Genomic DNA, 23,787 nt, shown 5'->3' with positions numbered 1-23,787 from the left:
TATCAGCAGTCATAATGAAGAATTGTCTAGGCTATTTGGACTTGTACAGCTGTCTTGAACAGAGATGAAAGTGAAAGCCACCAGATGTGTATTGAATTCTCTAGTGAGAGATTAAAGAAAAGGAATAACATCCTCCCTCTACTCCCAACAGAGAATCAGAGCTTGAGCCTTGAGTCTCAGGAGGCAGAGAAGAAAGGCCTACATAGGTGTCTTGTATGTGAACAAGCAGAGAGGCACAGGGGCTGATCACTTAATTAATGCTTTTTATAGGGTCTTTAATATAATACATCACATCACATAAAGGGGTACAGTTACATATTATTACATATTATTGTGTATTACGTTTATGTTTTGTTATCTTAGTGGAAAAGAATTTATATCAATCAGCTGTAACAATTTTCGATGAATGAACAGAAATATGAGGTTCATGGAAGTGATGAAAGAAGCTGAATAGCTGAAAAGACAATGATGAAAACAGATTTTAGAAGTAACTTTTTATATCTCTCAAGCTTTGTCATGTAACTCTGCCTGCAGAAAAGCTATTTCTTTTATTCTATGCTGTATCTTCATGAGTTTCTGACAAGCAGAAACAGCCATGGCTTTGCAGGCAAACAAGCTCAGAGCTGGAGTTCTGAAATTGCACTGAAATCAACCCAGCTGGGGCAAGGATAAGAGACAAACAATAATTCCCTCTCCAGTATTTAACTAGGAGTAGCACAGTCAGAATTTATGAATAAGTACAAGTTTAACAAGTCTCCTAGAAATTACCTTTCTTGGCAGGCTCAAGATGGACAGATCTCCCTCACCATCTAGGAGGTGCTTACAGTTGTGGGACTTAAAAGTAAAACTACACTATATTTTAAGCGATAAGAGCTAGGGAGAAAACTGTATTTACAATATTTTAAACCTTTCGTGCTAGTTACACAATCAAGTTTTTCCCAAAAGGTCATGTTACTTCAGAAGGGGGTTAAAATGAATTCCCCTCTGAAGAGAAAGCTCAATGGGTATGAATGTCTTCTTTACCTAAAATCAATTTTTGTTTATTGAAAAGAATGCTTGCAGTGAGATAGAGCTTTATTAGATTGTTTCTTCTGGAGACAAAGTAAAGGAAAAAAACCAAATATTTCACAGAGGTGGAAAAAAATGCTCTGCATCTGACTGACAAACTTATAACTTAAAGTACTGTGTAGGTACTTCACTGTGTCTTTCAATTCTTGCTCTTCCTGGATAAAATGACAGAAACACTATCCAGCAAACACCTTTCAAGAGATCAAACAATGGTTCAGCTGGCCATTAGCTCCTGATCCTAAGACTTTTCACAAAAGAAGCTATAGTGTATTTTTATGATTCTTGAATAATATGAAATGGAACACGAGAGATTAAAGTACTCGATGAAAATATTCAATGAAACATCTTGGCCAGAATTCAGTCATCTGGGTACACTTATTTAGGCTACCCACTTTATGTTCCTGCTTGGTATTTTTAAGAAAATGAGCTTCTAACAATTGTCTTGTATGCACTGAGCTCTCCCTGGTACTCTGAATCTGTCACCCAGGTTCAACCCAACTTAACAGAAAAGTTACAATTTCAAAAATAATTACAAGTTATTTTGCAAAAGTAGCTAATAAAGGTAAAGATCCAAAATAGGAAGTGTGGAGGATAAAGCTACAGCATAAAACTACCACTGCATGTGTGCTGCATGAGAGGCAAGGCTAAAGAAGGAGTGACAGTAACAGAAATGCACCGGAGTTCTGGTGCTTCTTTAGCCTCTGTGCTCACACAGCCTCCTCATGCACAAGCAGGAGAAACAAAACTTGTGTCTGCACACAGGATAATTTACTCTGAATCTCAGGAGGTCACTAGCTTAACTCGCTGCTCAGGTAAGCCTGAATTTAAAACCAGGCTGTTCAGGGCCTTTTTTAATCAGGCACTGGTATCTGTAAAGATGGAGATTCCACACACCTTTCTCAGCCCCTGATCCAGAGCCCTCATAGTGAAACACTGTTTCTTTACATCTACTGGACAATCCACTTGCTGCAGCTTGTGTTCACTGCCCACTGTCTTTCCCAGTGCATGTCTGAGAAAAGGCTGGTTCTGTGTTCTCCACAAACTGTGGATTAAGGACACCACTTAAGCCTCTCTTGTGAAGAAACAACCCTCCTTCCATGGCCTTGTGCTGCAGCACAGGGATTCCTTTGGCTGGATGAAATCCAGTCCTTCCAAGTCTCATCCCCTGCAGGGTCCAACATCGGATACAGTGCTCCAGATGCTGCCTCCCAAGTGCTACACAGATGGCAACAATTACTTTCTGAACTTGTCTTAATGTGCACCACCACAAGGCTGCATTGCTCTCATATATTCAATTTGATGTCCAGCAGGAATGAGTCCTTTTTCACTAAGCAGCTTCTTAGCACTCTGTCTTGAGTGCTCAACTTTGTTTAGCTTTATGAATATTCTGGCAGCCCCTTCTCCAACTGGAATCTCAGTCAACTGGTCACCCCCATCTGAGAGAACATCCCAGCCCATCCCCATGGCCATCCATGAAAATACCGTGGGGTAGCAGCCCCCACTACTGACTGCTGTGGACACCACCGGTAAATCTGCCACCTGTAATTGTAAATTTACACTCTGAACTGCTGACACTACTCTTTGGCCCCATTGGATCAGACAGTTTTCACCCAGGAGAACTCTTTAACCTGCTCAAAATCATATGTGTTCCACTTGAAACGTTAGATAGTAGTTGCACTGAACTACTGAATACACAAGTGCAAAGTAAGCAGCAAGTTGATTATGACTTGTGACTTGGTGAAGACAAAAACTGTTAGAAACACTACGTTAAAAAGAAATTTAGAGAGATCACTGGGAAATGTAACAAAAACAACTAAAAGCAAAAGACCAACAGAGCCAAGGAAATAACTTAGGCACAGACAACAATACATTACATTCTGGCTTAAAATATTTCAAGGCAAAATCTCTCTTCCAACTGCAGCAATCCCTTTCCACCTCAGAATTCTCCAGACACAGGTGTTGTTATCTGAATGACTGAGATGAGTTGTAGCAGATCTCTACACGTTTTGCCCACTTCTCTCCCTCTCCCCTGTGTTCTGATTTAACTCAGTGATCATGCATCTTATTTACTCAAGCCCATATAATTTTATTATCATAATGACATGATCACACTGCCAAGTTTAAGACAATGCTGTATGTTGACATGAACTGAGAGACACTGAGATGGATACAAGAATTTAAAAGCAGCAGACACAATATACTTCTTGATAAAATTAGGAAGCACCTGAATCCTCTTGTAGGCAAGCAAAATCTCCCCAATTGCATAAAAGCCATTGATGAATGTGTATAGTGTAAGAAATTCCTCCTAAAAGGAACTTGTAAAAACACTTGTAAAAAGAGCTTAAGTTTTACTTCTACTAGTGTCATCCTTTTAGGATAAGAAAAAGTTAACTTGGCATATACACAAAAGCAGACAGAATTTATCTTAATGCATTACAGGGACCTTCTTCAAGTTTGTTCCCAAAAAGGACTCCTGACTGGCATCCAAGACAGCCCACTGGTGTCATTTGTCAGTTTGGAGTTTCTCTCCACCCCCAGAGCTGTGTTTTCTCATTTGACAATCGCATGAAGGTCGTGATATTGAGTAATAATGGTAACATAGGTCAAGAAGATATTATAGTCTCCTGCTTCATGGGGGAAGTATTAAAAAAAAAAAAAAAAAAAAAAAAAAAGCAAGGGCAAACCAAAACATTTATCTTCCCAATTAATACTTTGCACATTTGACAACATTTTATATCTAGGAAATATCTCTATTCCACTTCCACGGAGGAAATTGTCATAGGGCGTTAATTAAGTCAAACTACCATGACTTAACTGACATGGGGACAGTACATTTGTAGAGACTTGCAAGCTAGAAGTACCTATAGTAAGTTTCACGCATAACAACATTAGTTACAGCCTATTGCATAATACAGAAATAACCAGATCCTTCAACTAAAGGGTCAAATATATGACCAATATATTAATTCTCCTATCCTTAAACCTATCTTTCTCTAGTGTTTAAACAAATCAGTGTTTCACAAGGTGTGCAGGATCAGACACCTGAATACCTGCAGTGCACAAGATGCCCTGACATTAGGGCTGGAGCTGCAGCAGTCACTCCAGCAGGCCCTGGGCAGGTTTTAGTGGGGAACACAGCGGAGTCATGGCATTGTTTGAACACCAGCTAATCACAGCCACCGAACTCGCACGGATCTATTTCCCCAGTGTCTCAGGACCTTGTCCATTTGATTCCATTCGGGGCGAGACGCCCAGCAGACTGCAAGCCTGACAGATTGCAAACGCAGCCTGCCCGGAGCAGCGGGGTCTCGCCGTCCCCCGGAGCAGCAGCAGCAGCAAGAGCCGCTGGTGTCGGGCTCGCCCCGGGACCGCTCCCCGCGGGACGGGCGCTGCCCCCCGCGGCGGGAACGCCACGGAGGGACAGCGGCGGATCCGCACCTCCGGGCCGAGCGGCGCCGCTTCTCCGGGAGACAGGAGGCTGCAGCCGGGCAGCGCAGCCCGGCCCTGTGGGCCCGTTCCCCTGCCCTTCCCCAAGGGCATGGCAGAGGCCCCCGCCGGGATGGAGGGGAGTGAAGGCTCGGAAGCCGCCGCTCCCCTCAGGCCGGGGGGGCGCCGCCTGCCCCCGCTGCCGCCCCGATCGCCGCGCTGTGCTCACCAGGAAGCGGGTGGAGCTGGTGCCCTGATCGATGGCTCCCACCAGCGGCCCCAGGGACGCGGCCATGGGGCCCCCTCAGCGCCCGCTCCGCTCCCGTAACGGCCGCGCCGGCGCCGCGCGGGCAGCTCGCGGCCGGCGGCGCGTGGCAGCCGGGGTGAAGCCGTGTCACGTGACGAGCGGCGCGCGGCACGCCCCCTTCCTCGCCCCGCCCCACAGCCCCTGAGGCTGCGGCGCGCGGGCGGCCAGCGGCGAAGGGGAGGCGGGAGAGCCCGGGGGTGCTGAGGGCAGCGCGGGTCGCTCCGGGAGAGCCCGGGGGTGCCGAGGGCAGCGCGGGTCGCTCCGGGAGAGCCCGGGGGTGCCGAGGGCAGCGCGGGTCGCTCCGGGAGAGCCCGGGGGTGCCCAGGGCAGCGCGGGTCGCTCCGGGAGAGCCCGGGGGTGCTGAGGGCAGCGCGGGTCGCTCCGGGAGAGCAGCGGGAATCCTTTTCGGGTCCCTTGTGCCTTGAGGCGGCGTTCCACGGAGCGAAACGTGTCTCGCTCGTTATCGGGGAGAGGGGAAAAAACCCCACGCTCTCTGAGGCGGGACCCCGCTGGGGAGGTGCCAAGCCTGGGTATCCCTGGAAATCTTTCGTTCAGAGCGGATGCTGCCGAGGAACTGTGCAAGGCTGAGTGATTGTGGATGACCGAGATATGTTCTGCGTATTTATGATACATCCCCAAAGCGGCTTCTTTTCTCTTTTAAAGCTTTATGCTGCGTCATGCAGAGATACTCATTGGCATTAAAAAATGGAATCTCGGTCTTCCTTCCTTACTGCTTGTTGGTAACTTGTGGTTCCAGAAAAACCGCTGGTGTTGTAAGAGCCGGGACGGAATTGCAAAAGTGAACAATACTGACTGAAGGGCCTGAAAAGTTACCAGTGACACACGGTGCCAGTAAACCAGCCCCCACAGACACCATTAAAAAGATTTGCCTTTGCCATTAATTCACGTTACTAGTAGTTGTCCAAACTTGGGGTGTTTTGCTGCAATTGCTCCACGATAAGCAGACTCTGATTGCTACCGCTTGGGAAAGCTTTGCGAGATACCTTACCCAGCTCTTTTCATTTTTTTGTTTGTTAGTGCTTCAGCTGGCATCGAGGAGCCTTGGATGGGGCGTGAACAGCACTTAGTGCTAATGTGTAATAGCAGGGGATTTCATTGCAGCCCTTAACTACAACATCTGAAATTAGACAAATACAGTCTTGTGGTAAGAGCCACATCCCCATTTTCAAGACTGACAGTAAAGTAGCATGTGGACCACTTGCCAAAAATTATCAAGGATTTTCTATTATTCTCAAATCTTATCACAAAGACTGGTATTTTTTTTTTTCTTGGAACCTAGCTATAGTTTAGCGATCATCTTGCTCAAGAGCTTGCTGCAACCCTTAGAGAAGGATCCACAGAGTTTGTCCTAGAAGGTCATAATGATCCCTCCTGGCTTTGCCAGAGATCCCCCCTCTACTGCCCTCACTTGTCACAGGGAGCTTCCATTCTAAAGCAACTACCAAAGACTGCAGTTCATTAGGAAAACTCATCCAAGGCTACGGTTTCTCCATGTAGATTAGGAATTCAAGGAATTAATCCCATGCAATCTTAGTTAAATCTGAATTAATTAGTATAATTCCTAGGAAAAGTGTGGGGTTTGTGTTATTTCTTTTCTCTCTTTTAAAAGCTGCACTATTGTGTTCTGAGTGTATTTTAACTCAAGACAGGATGTGACAATTTTCAGCAAAGGTTGAGGTCTCTCTAGATCCAAGAAGGGAGGAAGCAATATCATGACAGACATTTATGCAAAACATGAAATACCACTGTACTGTTAAGGATTACTGAGTTACAGAAATTAGGAGGTGCCATTTCCTTAGGTGTTCTTTAGCAATGCCTGTGAATGTTTATAGACCAGGAGCAGGAGGGGTGACAGCAATAACCTGTGATATTTCCTTAACCCTCAACAGACATGCAAGACAGGCAGAAGGGGGAAATAATTTAGTCCAAAACTAGAAAATATTGACTCAGGGAGAATAGTTTATTCTTCCTAGCTCGTTCAACAGTGTGCTCTCACTTCCTTCACATTCCTGTTCACTGTTTGAATAGAGCATTTTTTTCTTGTAGTATTTATTATGCAATACTATTTGCAGAGTAGGGATAGAGGGTGCTATCCCAGGGAAGCCTGCAGGGGAAGGAAGGGTGGAGCTCTGGCTGTACCTTTACAGTAAGATGGTGTGAGGCCACGCTCGGCTGAGACACTTCCAAAGGAATTAGCTTCCTTTAGAGGAAGGAGTGTGGATATCCCTGTGGACTAATTTCTTCTGCTTCTGGCTCAGATCTCACTGAGGCAAATCTACACACTGCAGATCAAGTTGTTTGCTGTTCTGTTCTCCTGCTGAAGAACTTGCAAAATGGAAAAAAGAAAAAGAAAATAAAACTCAAGTGCTAGTTGAGACCCTTGTATATATTATTCTCGACAGAAGGAGAGATTTTGGAATTTAGATATACTTGCTATAAGGTAGAAATAATGGAGGATCTCACTGGTTTTGGAGGACTTAATTATAAGAAAGTTGAATTCAAATTTCCAGTCTGGTAGAAATAATCTCACTGGTTTTGGAGGACTTAATTATAAGAAAGTTGAATTCAGTTCCTCAAAATGTAACGTTTATAAAGTTGCTGATTATTGTCAACTGCCCACACAATGCAGATTCCTGTAAATGCTGCTCTTGTTCCACATGCAGCTTTTTGACCTCTTGTTCTGTAAACTGAACTCAAAAGGAAGGTTTTTCCATCTTTGAATACAGCCCCACTGCTTTTTTTTGTAATGTATTTTTAAGGAGGTGGACACATTGGGAGAAATTAATTAAGCACATAAATATTTGCGGTGCATTTTTCAGAGCCAACATAATTTAGTTCCTAAAGAACTAGTTTCAAAAGCATATAAATCCAATTGTTTGCTTTTGGTTTGGGTTTTTTTAGTTTCAGTTTGATTTTTGTATTTAATCTCAGCAGAGTTAAGTTGGCAATTACATTCTGCTCTTCTTGGCTGATTCTTCTTTACTGACCTCAAGCTAAGGACAAAATGTGACTGTGTCAGGCTACTCCAAGCATGTGATACAGTGTGAACTGAAGAGTGGATGCCAGAGGTCCGCGTCTTTCCCTTCTGCGTCTTAGTGACAGACAGGGCTCGGCCGTCAAATCCTGCACTTCCTTACAGATGTGGGATCCTTGGGCTCCCCCAGGAGGGACAGAAGGCACGTATTTGGAGCTAGGCTGGAACAGGTGGAGTTGTAAAGTGTCCAGGGCACCAGGGTAACGAGTCACACTGCCGCTTGCACCCTTTTGCCTACTGGGAAGATGCGTGGTATGTGCGAGGGTGCCTTTGCCCGCACAAGTGGATAAACTCCGTTGCTCCGGTGCAGGGAGCCAGCACAAACAGATTGTGACCTTGGCTGCCAGTGCCCTCACATTTCTATAGGTCATCTGCAGCACCCTTTGTGCGCTGGAGATCTTTCTGTAGATCCCGAGGAGGGCAGGATTGCAGTGACCCGTTCTGTGTTCTGTCTCCTGTATTTGTTTTGGCACATGCCAAAGAGTACCCTGTCACATGACAGTACCCTGTCACCCTTTGGCAAGAGCCATTTTATTGTGAAGCCATGACTGCAGTGATGCAATGAATGTTTTGCAGGATATGTTTTACTTCTGACCTGGTATTAGACAATCGTTTTCCCTGAATGACATTTTATATTTAGAATCACTCTCTCAGTGTTCAAACACTGAGTAATCATTGTTGCAGTTGCTGTCTTTCTGGTGGACAATAAATAAATAATAAAAATAAATTCACATTTTGAAGACAGCTAATACTAAGTGCTTTGAAAAGCAGTTATTAAGCCAGTAAGTCTTTACAAGAGTCATAGAATCACACAATGGCTTACATTGGAAGGGATGTCGAAGATAATCTAGTGAAAATTCCCCTGCCAATGACCAGGGACACCTTTCACTAGACCAGGGTGCTCAAGGCCCTATTATTCCAATCAAGCTAAACTAATTAGTGCTCCATAAGATGATGATAGGGCCAATTCTCATAGGCTCATTCTGTACTTTAACCTTAAGTTAGCAGAGGCAAGGTAACTGCCGGTCATAAAGGACATCTTTTCACATCTTTTTTTTTTGCACTGCACAGTGGATATTTCCAAAAATAGGCTTTTGTGAAATTGCTGCATACAATAATAGGATTGTATATTGCTCTAAATACTGATATTTTATAGTTTTTTGCCTCTACATCCTAGTTGGAAGTTGAAAATTTAGTGATGTACACTCCAGGCTCTGGTTTTCATATGTGGTGAAGATATTAAAACCAAGAAGCAGCAGTGGAACTACATGAAGACCCTGAGACTGTTGCTACAATGGGTTTAAATTCTGTTAATCATGCACAAACCTGACCTCTTGCATCATGCAGAAGAACTGAAGCAAAGGAATAGAATATAAAGTTTCAAGTGGGGGATGCCATATGTCTATAAGGAGTACAGAAGGATAGTTTTTATTAAAGCATACTGTCAAATATATGTTCTACTAAGGAAAATACATACTTAGTAAAGAAATGTATCCCATCTTTTTGGTTTTCTGTTTCAGTTTGGTGATGGCATGCTGAATTACTGTGCAACACCCTCAGATAGGAACTGAGAATTCAGTACCAATTATTATAAAGCAATCTAGTAATTTACTGTAGCTAATTAGATGCCCTCAGGAACTGTACATTTGTCTATGAACATCAAAGGGTTTTGAAACTTCTTGTGAAAATGTAATGCCTATGGCATTTTTTTTACAGATATGGAGGTGAGCCTAGAGCAGCTAAGTTACAGGCCAATGGTCACGTAGGAAGTGCTTAGCAGAGCAGAGGTAAAGCACAGCTTTCTCTGAGGTCCAAAGGCATTGTTTTCCTTGGCCACTGCCTTTCTCAGGAATCAGTAACTTCGTCCCTGTTACACTCAGAGACGACAGGGCTGAATAAGCTGGTAATAACTGGCAGAGGCAGGATCCCACAGGGTAAGTAGATCTAGCGTCACACAGATTCTAAAGGATGATGTTTTTACCACTGCCATCCTGATCCTGGCCATGCAGTTTCTGCTTGTTGTGCAAGGGGTCTGGTTTGTACTGGATTCTTTCCTGAGTCCTCTGAGCTCATTAATATGGCAGAAAACATACCCAGACAAAATAAAAGTGGATTGTTCTCTGCCAAGAAGCTGAATTGACTCACTTGCTGTAATGAGTGCCAGAGCTGGTGGAAAAGCAGAGCTTACCACAGCAAGGAGCATGGGAAAGGTTAAGAATAAGTAGGAGATGATGTAGAGGAGACTGGGGACAGCATGAAATATTCAGCAGCTACAACCTCTTAGATTGCCTCAGCTGCTGACAGACCTTCAGCCCCCATATCATCAAATCAAATGTTAGCCATCTATTAGGAAATTCTGGAGATGTTAATGGCTTCATTATTCTAATGAAGACTAGACTGTACTGTCTGCTTTTGAGAACAACTTTAATACATTGATGTTTTCAATTTTACATCACAAAACAAGTGTATTTCTCATGAAACCGACAGGAGAACTCAACTACACTGAGGTCTTCTGGTGATTCATTATGCTCCACTTATACCAGAAGGCAAAATGGTGTTAGTTACCTGCAGGTGGAGTTCTGGGGTACTCACAGGTAACGTACAGACAGCTGCTGAGAGTGTTTGCTTGGACCTGGGAAGAGAAAACCTAGTGGACACCTCACTGCTGCCTATAACTTTACCTAGTTGGAGAGTATAGAGATGAATCTCTTGGAATATCAGTGAACATCTTGTTGTATATAAATCACCCAGTTTTTGTATGCTTTTGTTATTAATGCTGGTTTACAGTTAATTTTCTTATCTCATTGCTGTTCCCAGTAAATCTTAACCTGTAATCTCTGCCTTTTGTCTCTCTTGGTGGAGTGGGGGAGGGGAGTGTCTTGTGCTTTTCTTTACAGTGGGAATACTAAATTGAGGAATAGTATTCCTAACCCGTGACAGCTGGAAAGTACACCTCACCAAGAACACTGAAATGAACACCAGCCTTGCTCAGCTTCATAAAATATGCCTTGCTGTGTTTTATTGAGAATTGAATTGCATTTGAGATGAATCTGGGAGATATTGCATATATTTCTTTCTGTGGTTGCCAAAGCAGAACCTCAAAACTGTGTTAATGGAGAAAGAAAGCAACAACCCTGCTCTAGAAAGAAGAAACTCTCAGATGTAATCCACTAAAGTAAACTCCGAGCAAAACACAGAGAAAGATAACTAAGCTATCAAGGAAACTGCCCAAAAGGAAATGGCTCTTTAGTAGTGGAGGATAACTGAGTTTGTGAGGTAAACTCAAAAGTATCCTGGGGAAAGTATGAGAAAGCCGTGACATATCTAGTAGATATCATTAAGGCAGAAAGCCCTGTCACCCAAAGAGAAAGTGGCTATGTGGACTGATCTTCAATGACTGGATTTGACATTTTGATGGTTTATTGTTTGCTTTCTGAGCATCTGCTGAGACTACATATTTTAAGCAATACTTAGGAAAGCTGATCTAAGAATGCACTTCCCTGGGGCACTGGTGGAGGAGCATGACACACAAAAAAGATGCTTTTCTGAAACATTGATCAGTTCAGCTCTTCTTGCTCCAGTCCTGGAAGGTGAGGATGAACTCTGACCATGCTGTCCTCATCCAGCACAGACACCAGGCCTGTGTCAGTCCTGGAAACCCAGGGTAGCACTGGGGTTAACACCTGCCTCCGTCAGACCCAGCTGTTTTACAGCCAAACCTGCTGGGCAGGATGCTGGAGCAGAGGTGAAGATAGGGTGTCTTTCCCTGGGATGGCTGTAAGGTAACCCTCCAGTGGGAGCATTGCAGGCAAGCTGAGTGGTCAGGTTTGCATTCTGGATTCTATTGCACAGACAGTTGTGCAGCAGGAGGTATTTCTTACAGGCTTGCATTTGCAGATGGCTCCACCTCTGCTATCACTTATGGCTATTTCAATAGGTTATTGTGGAGTTCTATACATGGTCAAATTATTTTGAATTTATACATTGTCTGAATGGTTTCCCAACAGCAGGTTCCTGTTTGTCTTCAATGTACCTCAAAACATAGTTTCCTGCCCGGGTTTCCTGAGGTGAGTTCCTGATAACTGCAGCACAGGGCCTTTGACATTTCAATCTGCCTATCAGTGGTTTAACAGAATGTCTATCAATCTTCATATTGCAACTCCTTGTTATCAACTTCTAATTGCAGTAATGCTCTTGGTCCATTATCAGGAGAGCTTACTCATAACATTTGGTTCTTTCCAGGTTACAGAGCTCTTCTGCAGGAACAGAAGCTTCTTAGGGCAGAGTTAGAGCTGGGGTGGAAACTGTTTCAGCTGCCTTATTTCTGAGTCATCCCTGTGAGGACATTAACTTCTGGAAGCTGCATTGATTCTTCTATGCAGTTTAATAAGATTCTAATGAATACAAAAGAATGATTTGTCCATTGAGGATATTAGGACAAAATATAATAGGGGCATAGATAAAATCATAAGGCTACACATTCAGGTGAAGAATGTCAGTGTTGCACTGGTAAAATTAATGTATTTATTGCAGAAGTAGAAAAATTACCTTTCTAACAACATACGTTTCCTGTTATTCCAAGAGAAATTTATATCTGGCTGTTCATTCTGTATGAAATTATATTTTTGGTATAATAATACAAAGAAATTAAATTACTAACTTTGGTCTCTTTTATACATTTGTTTCTACAGAGACTCAGCCTGAGGCAACACACTGCTCAGTGTTTCATTTGCTATGTATGTAATTCATTCTTTCTGTTGTATGGAGAAATAATTATCTAGCTAACGAGCAAGACACTGCACAGTGAGTGCACCACAGCTAAATGCTTCAAAAATACTTTAGGAAAATTCTTGCTCCCCCTGCAGTCAAAGGAAGCTTTTGCAGTGAATTTAAGAAGGCAAGGAGATGTGCCTGTCTCCTTTGGATGCCCTAAAATGGGTTTGATGTGTGTTTGCTTTGTTTTAGCACTGCTTACTTAAGAAAGAAACAAGATTAAATTTTTTACGTAAAAATGAGTTTCTTTTTGTTATCTTTGCTTACTGTTTTGTTTGCTGTACTTTTGTAAGCAACATGAAAACAGTGAATGAACAGAAAAGACCTACATCCATGGTGTATTTTCTACAGATTTCTCAGATGCTGGAGCATGTAAGTCTGCTAAAACAAAGGAGAACTGAAGGTATTAAAAATCTTGGAGGCATACAAAACATAGGGAAATACAGTTCTATTTATTCACAATAAATGCATGATGTGAACTTTGCAAATAAATGGTATGTACACTAAATAATTATAGTTAACACACATATATATATACATAGGTATAGATATAATATATATGATTGTCCTCTTATATATGTAATAAAAACAGATATAAAGTTTTGTATAATTTAATAATTCCAGATATTACATTAAAATAACATCACAATATACATCAAATAGCATAAAGTAGTAAGTGGCTTTCTAACAATTCAATGCCATTATTTTCATAAAATCATTTAGGTTGGGAGTCCTTACAAAGTCTCCCCATCACCCTCTTCTAAGGTTGAAAACACCATCTGTTTTTTGCCTAGACATTCAGTTATGCTATGCCTTAAATTATCAGATGACACAACATCCAAATAAAAGGGTTTTTTTCCATATCTTCTCCAAAAAGATTGATTTCTATTTTCTTTTTGCCTCTTCCTCTTTAAAATTTTGTAATAATTAGAAGGGTGATATAAAACACAGAGCTCTTCTGTGGCTGAAATGCTGTTTTCCTTATTCACATCAGCAGAAGGTTTAATTTTTTTGTAATTTTGACAACTGAGACAGTGTATGTAAAACAAGTGATCCCAGCTAACAGCACATTTCTCCTGGGAGCTTTGTGGGCAGGAGAGGGAGGATTTAAGAATGGCACACTATCTTTTTGCTGTGTGAAAAACCCTCATCAGGTAAACTTTAAACAATCAGCCTCCCAAGGAAATCTGATCCATAATCACTCACTAAGGAAGAGGCTGTTGTGGAAGAAAGGTGAGAAGATGCTTTCCTTGAACGTGGTGTGTGTGGCCTTCTACACACAGAGCAGCAGGTGAGTGGATGCTGTACTTTTTCCACAGTTGCTCTGCCCCTCATTTGTTGGTTCAAGTTCCCAGGCTGTCTTGATTATAGGGATTTTCGCCAGTTGTAGAAAGTTCATTCTGCACTTTCATGAGCAATGCTCAGTTCATTTACCTCAGAAGGCAGAGAATGAGGAACTGGGCTGTGTTCTGCAATAAAAACAGTTTGAAGGTAGAGTGTCCATTTCTTACCAAATCTTATAAATTAAGTCTTATTCATTAATTCAGATCTTAACAGGCTCAAATGCTCCTTCTGACCTTTGTGCCTTTAAACATAAACAATGTCGCCTCGAGCAGGTCAGTCCAATAATATTCTGTGGTTTTGGGCCTGAGGGCTGGAGAATTAAGGAATACAAAAAAAAAAAAAAAAAAAAAGAAAAAAAAAGTAAAAGGTTGATTATTTCCAGTCTTCAGGTAAAACAAGTTCTCAATTCTCAAGTGGTTTCATAAGAAGATATTTTTTAGAGGACAGGACAAAGCTCCTTCCCTCCTGCTCTACAAAGATACCCACTGTTCCTCATGTCAGGTTGATGTTTATTGCATTGAGAAACATTCCACCGTGTAAGAGGTATGTCCTAGTCATAAGTAATTGAATTAAACATTTAAAACAGGAAAAGGGATGACTTTGTTTCTCCTCCCCTCCCCTGCCCTCCATAGCTGCCAGGGCTGTGAGTCAAGGTGCTGGTAGTTTGTCCTTTTCCCTGGGCTGCTCTAAGAACCCGCAGAGTTAATGGGAAGAGCCCATCCATTGCTGTGCAGAGCTGGTCAGTCCTGCTCAGTTCATCCCAGAGGTCACATTGCTTGGCAGCAAAGCCAACAACTGAATGGCTAAAATTGTCTCCTCTCTGTCCTCTCCTTAACCACAAGTGAAGGGCAGCAAGGCAGCGACCAAGCAGCCTCTGCTCTTTAGGAGAGCTTGTGCTTCACACTGGAGGTACAGCTGTGGGTGTAACTGGGGAGATGTGCAGATATGCTATCCAGAGTCCAGTCTTCTCTTTAAGAAGAATGACTTAAGTGATTCAAACACTTCAGTACAAAAAAAGGCCCAACCCTTCAGGGTAGTCATCAGAGACCAGGACCACTGACATTAGCAGCTGTATTTTAGAGTTCCTCAGGGCTACCAGAGAACATTGTCAGTAATATGCCCTTTCTCTCCAGTCTGTGGGTGCTAAACAGCCTGCTTTGACAGCAAGCAGCCTAATTCTGAATTTTGCCAAAGCATAATAATATGAGGTTCAAAGTAATGTTGTAGTAAAAGGCTAGATACAAATTTCCATGAACATTGATTGCATCATGTATCACACATGGGTGAGTCAAGGATATTGTGAAATATTTCCCATTTACTGGTAATAGTAAATCCACAGCAAAATGTGAATTATGTTCTGTAAGTGCTCCTTATCATGGTATCTGGTATGTATAATTATTTTTTTGACCTCTTCTATTATTTTACTTTGCCCTGTCTGACTTAGCGTGAATGGCTCTTGAGTTTGATGATGATACAGATATCTGATAGGTCATTATAATTTTTAGGTTACAATTTCTGTGTTGTAAATAATGATGTTTGTGCAGCTTGATGTAAAGTGAGGTTAAAAAAAAAGAAATCGCACAAATACTAAACATCTCTAATTTCTGATGATTTATCTCATTCTTCCCTTTACCAGTAGCTTTACCAAGTCATTAAAGATGCCAACTACCTAAGACAAAATAAAAGATAAACAATTTAATGGAAAAAAAATGTAAATAAATTTTAATTGACATTACAGTCTTACATTTTTTTCAACATTTCTGTAATGCGCAGAAGGATACAAACATTCCTTAATACTGATTTAGGAATAATCCACATTGTCCTGACCTATAAGTTTCCTGCCTCTTTCTGGTTTCCAGAAATTTCTCTGCTCTTTGGGGATTCTTGATGCCAGCATACATACCTGTCACTACAGAAATGTAATTATTTGGCCTGTGGCCACAGTCTTTGGTGTTTCGCTTAGTGGTTACGGAAATCACTTGAATTTTTTCACCTTTTGTGTAGTCAAATCCAAGAGATTGTCTTGTTTCCCTGGAAGTGTTATGTAAACCCATGCTTGCTATTAAGTGATTTTGCCAGTTGAGAAAATTAGTTATGTAATATTTATAGATCTCATTCAGAAACAGAGGATTTTGGCAGTGCTGCCAATACAGCTCCAATTCTCAAATATCAAATTGTTGCTTTGAGGAAAGCAACAATTATTTACCTTTAGTTTCCATTTTCTTCCTTTGTGGCTATTCTGCTACCTCTTTGTCTAGTTTTATTCCAGCTTTTATCTATTGTGTCATTGTGCTTACTGTCACACATATTTGTGTATCTCATTGTATTGTATTCACACATCAATGCTCTTTTACGCTGCAGTAGCAGCAAACATTTGCAGAGAAATATTTGTTGATTGTTGTACCAAATGCTGTATTTTCTGCCTCCTTCCTGTTTAGGATCACAGACCAGCTGAGGCAGGAAGGCACCTGTGAAGATCATCTGGTCCAAATTTCTGCTCAAAGATGAGTCTGTGAGAGCAGGTTGCTCAGGACGGTGTCCATTTGGTTTTGAGTATCTTCAAGGCTGGAGCAGAATGGAAGGATCAGCTCTCTCAAACTGTAGACAGTGCTCTGCCTAATGCAGCACAAGATGATATTGGCCTTCTTTCTACAATGACACATTGCTAGCTCATAATTTAAATTTTTAAATGCTCTTATTTCTAAATCTTTGTATTGCTTCTGTCCCAGTCTTCCTGAATATGTATATATATCTTCCATAAATCCCCTAAATACCACACCAAATATACACTTTTCATTAACTCCCTGAATTCCATCTTAAAGTAAATATGTTTGTTTTCTTCAGAAACCCTACTGGATCCACTTTTCTGAAATTGTGTTCCTCTTATTAATGTAACTAAATAACCTTTCTCTACCAGTCTTCCTTGCAAAATCTCAGTTGCAGCCTCCATCTGAAAAAGCCTCCCTGGTTCTCCATGCCTGTCTAATTGCTCAATTTCATGTTTTTCTGCCACTTTCCTGTAACTATCTCTTTCAAAAAAATCAACTCAGTGACCTTTTGCTTTCAATCTGCTTTTCAGAAAGTTTTCCATGAAAACATTCCTCCCTCTCACTTCCTTTGGCAGGTCTTATGCTCTTGGATAATGCTCAACAGCAGCAAACTGTGCTGAATATAATTTCTTAGCAGATGGAACTAGTGATTTGTCCACACTTGATCCAGACCCTCACATTTTCTGCTTTTCCTGTTTTTCTTCACTCATGGCATGGTTAGCCAGGATTACCTAACTAAAAAAAAAATCCCCGTGGGCAGTGATGGCTTCTGGTTTTCATGGACCAAAGTGCAGGAGGGTTTTCTATCATTACTTTGTTAAAAGTACTCAGCAGATCAATTGCTTATTCTGTTGCTACTTTCTGACAAAATTTTCAAATGAATGTTACTGACACAGAATTTAGAATGGCTGTAAAAGCTGACTGCTGGAAAGATGGAAGAGTAAGAAAGTGAGGAATGTAGAAATCAGAGTCAAATTAAGAGCCAGTACTTGAGGGAAAAAAACCCATGAAAATCACCCAATTATCATGGGATGGCTCTACCTAGAAATTACAGACATGCGCCAATGCACCTAAAGAAACCAGACCACTGTAACACTTCTTGGATTTCTGCAATTTTTTGTTGTATTTTGATACACTAACAAAAAAAATAAAAATCCCTTCTTAGTAACCTGACTGCCTTCAATTTTATTGTTACACAGATGTGTAGCAAAAAAAAAAAAAACCAAAAAAAACCCCAAAAAAACCAAAAAAAAAAAAACCCCAAAAACCCACAAAAAACCAAAAAACAAACAAACAAACAAACAAAAACACCCCAAAAAACAAAAAACCCCAAAAAACTAAAAAAGAAAGCCCTTATCTATTGCTCAGTCCTGTTTTACAGATAACAGCTCTTTGAGAGACTGTAAAGCCTGACCACTAATGAGTATTTGTCACTGAACCAAGAAGTACATTAGCAGCTGGATGCATGATTTATTTTTAACAGAGACCCAATGCATGCACTGGACTTAGGATATGTATCATATGACAGGATTCTGTACAGGTAGGCAGTCCTTCAGACAATCTTTATTGTTCTTGGAAATGACATTTGAAACTTTTATAATATAATTAACCAGTTCTTCCTTAGGAATATCTTGTTTTATGCTAGAGGGTGTGTGTAACCTCAGTGGGAATCTGGCAGAAAGCCAGGAAGAAAGCTTCAAGTACTGTAATGCACTTGTCCTGCAGAGATGAAGCCTTCCTTGTCCTCAAGGGTGCAGCCAGGTGAAAGAACAATCTCCTCCTCTCATCAGCTGGGATTTGCTGAGGCTTAGAGTTTATTAGATCTAGAGACCTGCTGAGAAGGGAATCATGAGCTCACCCAGAGGCAAGAAAGGAGAAAAAGGTTCTTGTGAAAAGAAAGTCAAGCTCTGTCAAAATGGGTAAAAAAAATTGGAGCTCTGCTGCCCTCTCCCTAGGATGGTGTGGGCTGCTGGAATCTCTGCTTTAGATACTGCATCTGTAAAAAGACTCCTTCAATAAAAGGTGGAGGCAGCAAAAATATTTCCTTCCCAACCTACAAGTTAGTTTTATCAGTAGTCCAATGGTTTCCAAAGGTTTAACACCTTTCTATCTGATAGGTAGGATGCAATTCGCTTCTACTTAATTAAGTGAGCACGTGTGAGTAATCATTTCAGACTTGTGAAGCCAAGAATGCAGTGTAACATCCCTGGGGATTTCCTGTGGTAGGAAGTGATCTGACATAGTCAGGAACTGAAGCCCTTTTTTATTCTGCAGGAGATGCCTTGGGTTCAGGAATTTGGGGTAGCTGTTTTATTTGTGTGATACCTGAAACACTAATTTTCATCATTTCTATTTGCTATGCACACAGGTTTACAACATTTTTATTTTACATTGCTGAAATGATTTATGTGAATTTCAAGCATTTAAAGATGTTTTCAATGTATGAAAACCATTAAATAAATCTAAAACTGAGATAAACCACCAAACCTTCAGTGTATATTTTGAAAATTTAAATACTTACAGAGGAATGATACATCTTGAGTAAAAAATTATCCTCCCTTCAAAATACAAATTAATTGCTAAACTTCCTCTCTAAAAATCAGCTTTCAAAGGAATGATGAGGCCTACCATAACACAAATTCTGTGAAAGGATCAGAACTAATGTGTGCATCCTGGGAAGCTTAAAAAATGATCCCAGAAGGCTGTCTAACAAGATCTGGAAGGTGCAAACGTGAGAGTTATAGGTGCTGATAAAGCCTTTGCTGAGCTGGGTGGTGAGCTGGGGAATATTATGCCTCATTGCTTGAGGAGTACTCTCTGCAGTGTGCTGAGAGTCAGGCCGCTCTCTGCTGCTGACTGAAATGCATCAGACCCTGGGGTATTTCAGTCAGCAGCACAGAGCAAGCCATGCACAGTATCTGTGGTGCACATCAGGATTTCAGTAAATATGGCTCTATCTATCTGCACACTGTAGACCACCTTTTATGCATGTTGTTATTTGAAGATGCTAAAAAGTAGGTGGCATTTAGATGTAGATATTCTTGGTTGGTTTAAAACCATCCATTTCTAAGTTATCATGGTAGTAGTTAGGAGACAAAAAAAAAAAAAAAAAAAAAAAAAAAAAAAAAAGACAGACACAGACAATGGAAAGAGAGCAGCTCGCCCAGCTTGCTGCCTTCTGATGCTTTACAGGATGATTCACGCTCTGCAGGGCTGAAAGGCTTATGTGCCCATGTGTGGTTATGCATGGAAACCTCAGGACAGTCTCTGCCATCAGTGGGATCACTTGTACAATAATGTGCTTTGTTCAGGCTACATCAGTGACCATTTGTGACCATTAAAACAAAGGGATATGGGCAGAACAGTTTGACTACTAAAGATAAATAAGGGGCTATGAATGAAGAGAGGCTGAGACTGAAGGGAAAGATTTCTGAACTGTGTCAAGATCAGTCTCCTAGTTTGTACAAATTAGTGAGAGAAGAAAAGAACATGAACTGAAAAGACTTCACTAATTGGCTACTTATTACTACAAAAGACCAGTGCTGGGAACTGGTAATGTCGATCAGCTTCAATATACTGTTATCTCTTCCCAAATCAATTCAATACTGTTATCTCTTCCCAAAGGAAACTCCCCTTGGCCTTGGAGATTTTATTAGAGGATACAATGTTCTTGCTTATAATTTTCTCATACCAAAGGCCTTGCTTTTTTTTCCTTGATTTGTGCATAGATCGAACCTGTAGCTATGTCTGCATATAACTAAATATTTATATGATCCACAGAAGAGAAAATAAATTTAACACAGGAATAAATTGTATATTTAATGGACTAGAAGGAGTAAAAAAAGCAGCAAATGTTCCCTATTATTACCTTATTTGTACTTGAATTACAAATGCCTCTGTAGTTAATGAAAAGATTTAGTGGTCACTTTTGTGTGATGAAACAATTGCTTCATTTTGAAGTATCATACTCTGGGTGAAGACCTTGATGGATATAACTACACGGAAGGTGCAGTGCTCCTTGAGTTCCTGAGTTAAGGCTCTGGGCCCCAAGGACAGCCAGACTTCTCATTGCTGCGTGGGCAATCACTGGCCATGGACAACTGGAAACAGAAAATATGGGTGGGCACCAAAACTTCTTCATCTTCTCTAGAATGGGAGGGCTCTCTCTGTATCCACGGTCTTTTCTTCCTCCTTGGAAATGCATGGCCATGAGAATGATGTCACAACCACTTTTTTTCCAAACAGCAAGTAAAGGGCTGGAGTAATTAATCCAGAAGGCTCCCTTTGACCTGAGATATCTCAAAGCCAGACTTGGCACTCATTTGTAAGATGGGAATCCTCACATTTTACCTAGAAAATTGTACCGATCCATTTTCTACTATCAGCAATGAAGGAAGAGAAAAATAACTGTGTATAAAGGTTCTTCGCTGTTCAAAGACTGCTGATTTACTCAAATAATTGATTATACTGGTGCAATGAATGCATTGAAAACTGGGTTTTCAGTTAAAATCAAGTTAAACTTCCATATACACTGGAAAGCTTGAAATATATCTGATTTTGCTGCTGTAAGGTATATAAACCATTCATTATTGTTTTTATGATAGAGTACTGGATAACACACTTATCTCCTTCCCATAAAATCTTTCCTTCCAAAGATCAAAAGGTTTGAAAGTATCCCCTTTGTCCTCTTGCACAAATAGGATCTACTTATAAACTAGGTCATAATCTTAAGGTGGTATCTTAAATTTCAAAATTTGTGGGTAAAGGTACAGACATACCAAATAAGAACAGAGCTAAAACAGTTTGATAACCAGAGAGAGCTTACTGTGTACATACCTGCTTGAGTATATGTACAGGCAAATTGATTTATTTTATGCACTTATTCCTGCTATTAAATTTAACAAAAAACTGTGGAATATTGTCTTATCAAAAGATCCAAATTTATTATTTCTAGAATATAAACATTTCATCTGCAAATGACAGGCAGCTGCCTTTGCACCCTCTGACCAAACAGGCCCAACCTAAGCAGAGGCCAACCAAAGCAGAGTGAGGGCAAACATTTGTATTGAAGAGAAACTCTTGAACTGAAATAAAAAACTAAGGATCAGAACTACTTAGGATCAAAATTAAAGCAATTTCCTCAAGGAAATTCCTTATGAGGAGAATAATGTGGTAGAGAAGGAAACATGGTAATTTACTTGAAATGTTTTCTTTTTTTTTTTTTTTTGGGAGGGGTAGAGCGGGGAGTGGATAGGGATACACAGTCTTGATATATTGGATTTACTGTAGCGAATTACACTGACAAAAATAATTTGGCATGGCCTCACAATCTGAGCTACGTTTACAGATGAAGAGACTGACTGAAAGATTCCCTAAGGTGCTGAAGCTTTCTTCTCTCTCACATCTGTTTCACTGGGCATGGGAGCAAGGCCCACGTGGGGATCTTTGCAAAAGGGGTCAGCTGCTGGTATGTTGCACCCAGCTCATTCAGATCTGGATCTGGCCCTCAGAGTGCTGCACTCAGAGCAGTTTATAAGCCACATGGCAAAAATTCATATAGGACAGTGCTTGTTAGCTGAGGACAGCTCTTCCAAGGTCAGGAGTGAATGTGGAAAAGGTCATTAGAATAAGTGGGTGTCCTGAGAGCCCAGACTGTCAGGATGTTACTGTGCAATTTCAGTAACAGAAGAAATTACAGTTTTATATCTCCCTTCCATAGAAACACAAAGCTACTGTGCAGAAATGCAGACAATGTTTGAGTTCTTCTAGAGAACTGAAAACATTCCACATGTATGACAAAAAATGGTCACTTATTTTATGCAAATCTAGGTGCCTGAAGATAAGTCTTAAATCCATACTTAGATAAATCTATAATAGTAGATTGATTTTACAGTGCTTCTGGATAGTTGTGCTATTCTGGCAGTAGAAGCACTTTAAAATCTGTCCATTTGCATCTTCCTGGTTTTGCATGGATTTAGATTATTAAAAAAATATTTTGAAAACTCTCTGAGGACCTTTACAGAAATGCTTTTTTATACTACCAAAGTTTTTCCCCAACAGTCTAACTAGAAATATTGAACTTCGGTGAATATAGAGCTCTCTGGATCTACAGAAGAGGTAAAACCTCACAGAGATTTATCTCTTGCTTTCCTCAATGCATTTCATCCAGGTAAGGAAATATGGAAAAAAAGGGTTGAGCCAGTATAAATGTGACAAGGCCTGAGATTGGTCCATAGTAGAAATGAGAGATCAGAGAAAAAATTACAATAATGTTAATATTAAGGTTAATGTTAAGCATAAAAAGTTGGTCTGTTATGACAGTAGCTTTGTTTCCACAATGTTTTGGTTTGAAAAGACAGGTGTCTGCTAAGGAAGCCAGGAGCCTCCCCTGAACTGGAAACTGTAAACCCCCTCCCTCCAAATTGTTATAAATTTGAAATTAAGGGGTGCTCTCAAACAAAGACATGGGAGCACAAATAACAGTTCTTTATTAGGGAAGAAAATGGAATAAAAAATAAATAAACAATGCAGTAATACAAAACAAACTGACAGAGTCAGAATACAACCTGACACCCTGTGGGTCAGGGTGTTGGTAGCAGTCCCATTAAATGGTGGCTGCCGTCCTCCTGCAGTGTCAGGTGTGGTTCTGTTGGAACAGGGATCCTGTAGAAAGGTGTAGTCTTCCTCTGAAGATCCAGTGGAAAAGGCAGCTGTTCCTCTGGGAATTGTTATTGAAATTTCTGTGCATGTTACTGTACTGTCTAAGTAATGTGCTCCAACTGGAGTACTCTATTTGTAGATTATAAATAAAAATAGGCACCAAAATAGATTAATATGGGCATCATATTTAAAAAAAAGCTCGTAAGAAGAAAGATGATACTTCTCGGAGAAAACGATGGTGTTACAAATTATAAACAAAGAAATGCATTTTTCCCAATTCTTAGTGAGTTTCCTGGTTTGCTGCAAATTCGAGCTCAACAAGGGTGTACATGCACAACATGCCTCCTCCTCCCTCTTTTTTATGCTCTACAACAAAAGTGACTAACATTTCAATGTCTTTTTGTGGACTATTTCCTTCACTCCTTCTGGGAAACACCTTCAGCCTTTTCTGTCTTACTTCATTTACTATTTATTCTTTTCATTTCTAGAAAGTGTATTCTCTTCTGTAAGAGCTCACGTCGATTTATTGCCTCTTTACTTCAAACGCTCAGATTCAAAATGTTGAAGCACACGTAGTTCAGTCATAGCAGCTAATAATTCATTAA

General features: G+C 40.8%; 1 protein-coding gene across 4 annotated transcripts in view; it reads right to left on the bottom strand.

Annotated features, from left to right (window-relative positions):
• The window catches only part of GK (glycerol kinase), a 34,788-nt gene extending 29,928 nt beyond the window's left edge, over positions 1-4,860 (bottom strand). For all 4 annotated transcript variants that reach the window (XM_041472339.1, XM_041472342.1, XM_041472341.1 and 1 more), the window contains exon 1: positions 4,724-4,860. In XM_041472339.1, coding sequence (XP_041328273.1) covers positions 4,724-4,789 — 66 coding nt within the window. In that variant the 5' untranslated portion in view covers positions 4,790-4,860. The remainder of the gene's footprint in view (positions 1-4,723) is intronic.
• Positions 4,861-23,787: the final 18,927 nt, after the last annotated feature.

Source organism: Pyrgilauda ruficollis, unplaced genomic scaffold (genome assembly GCF_017590135.1).
Source record: "Pyrgilauda ruficollis isolate IOZ18807 unplaced genomic scaffold, ASM1759013v1 scaffold29, whole genome shotgun sequence".
Classification (NCBI taxonomy): Eukaryota; Metazoa; Chordata; class Aves; order Passeriformes; family Passeridae; genus Pyrgilauda; species Pyrgilauda ruficollis.
Note: the sequence above shows the minus strand (reverse complement) of the source record. Positions and strands in the feature narration are given on the sequence as shown.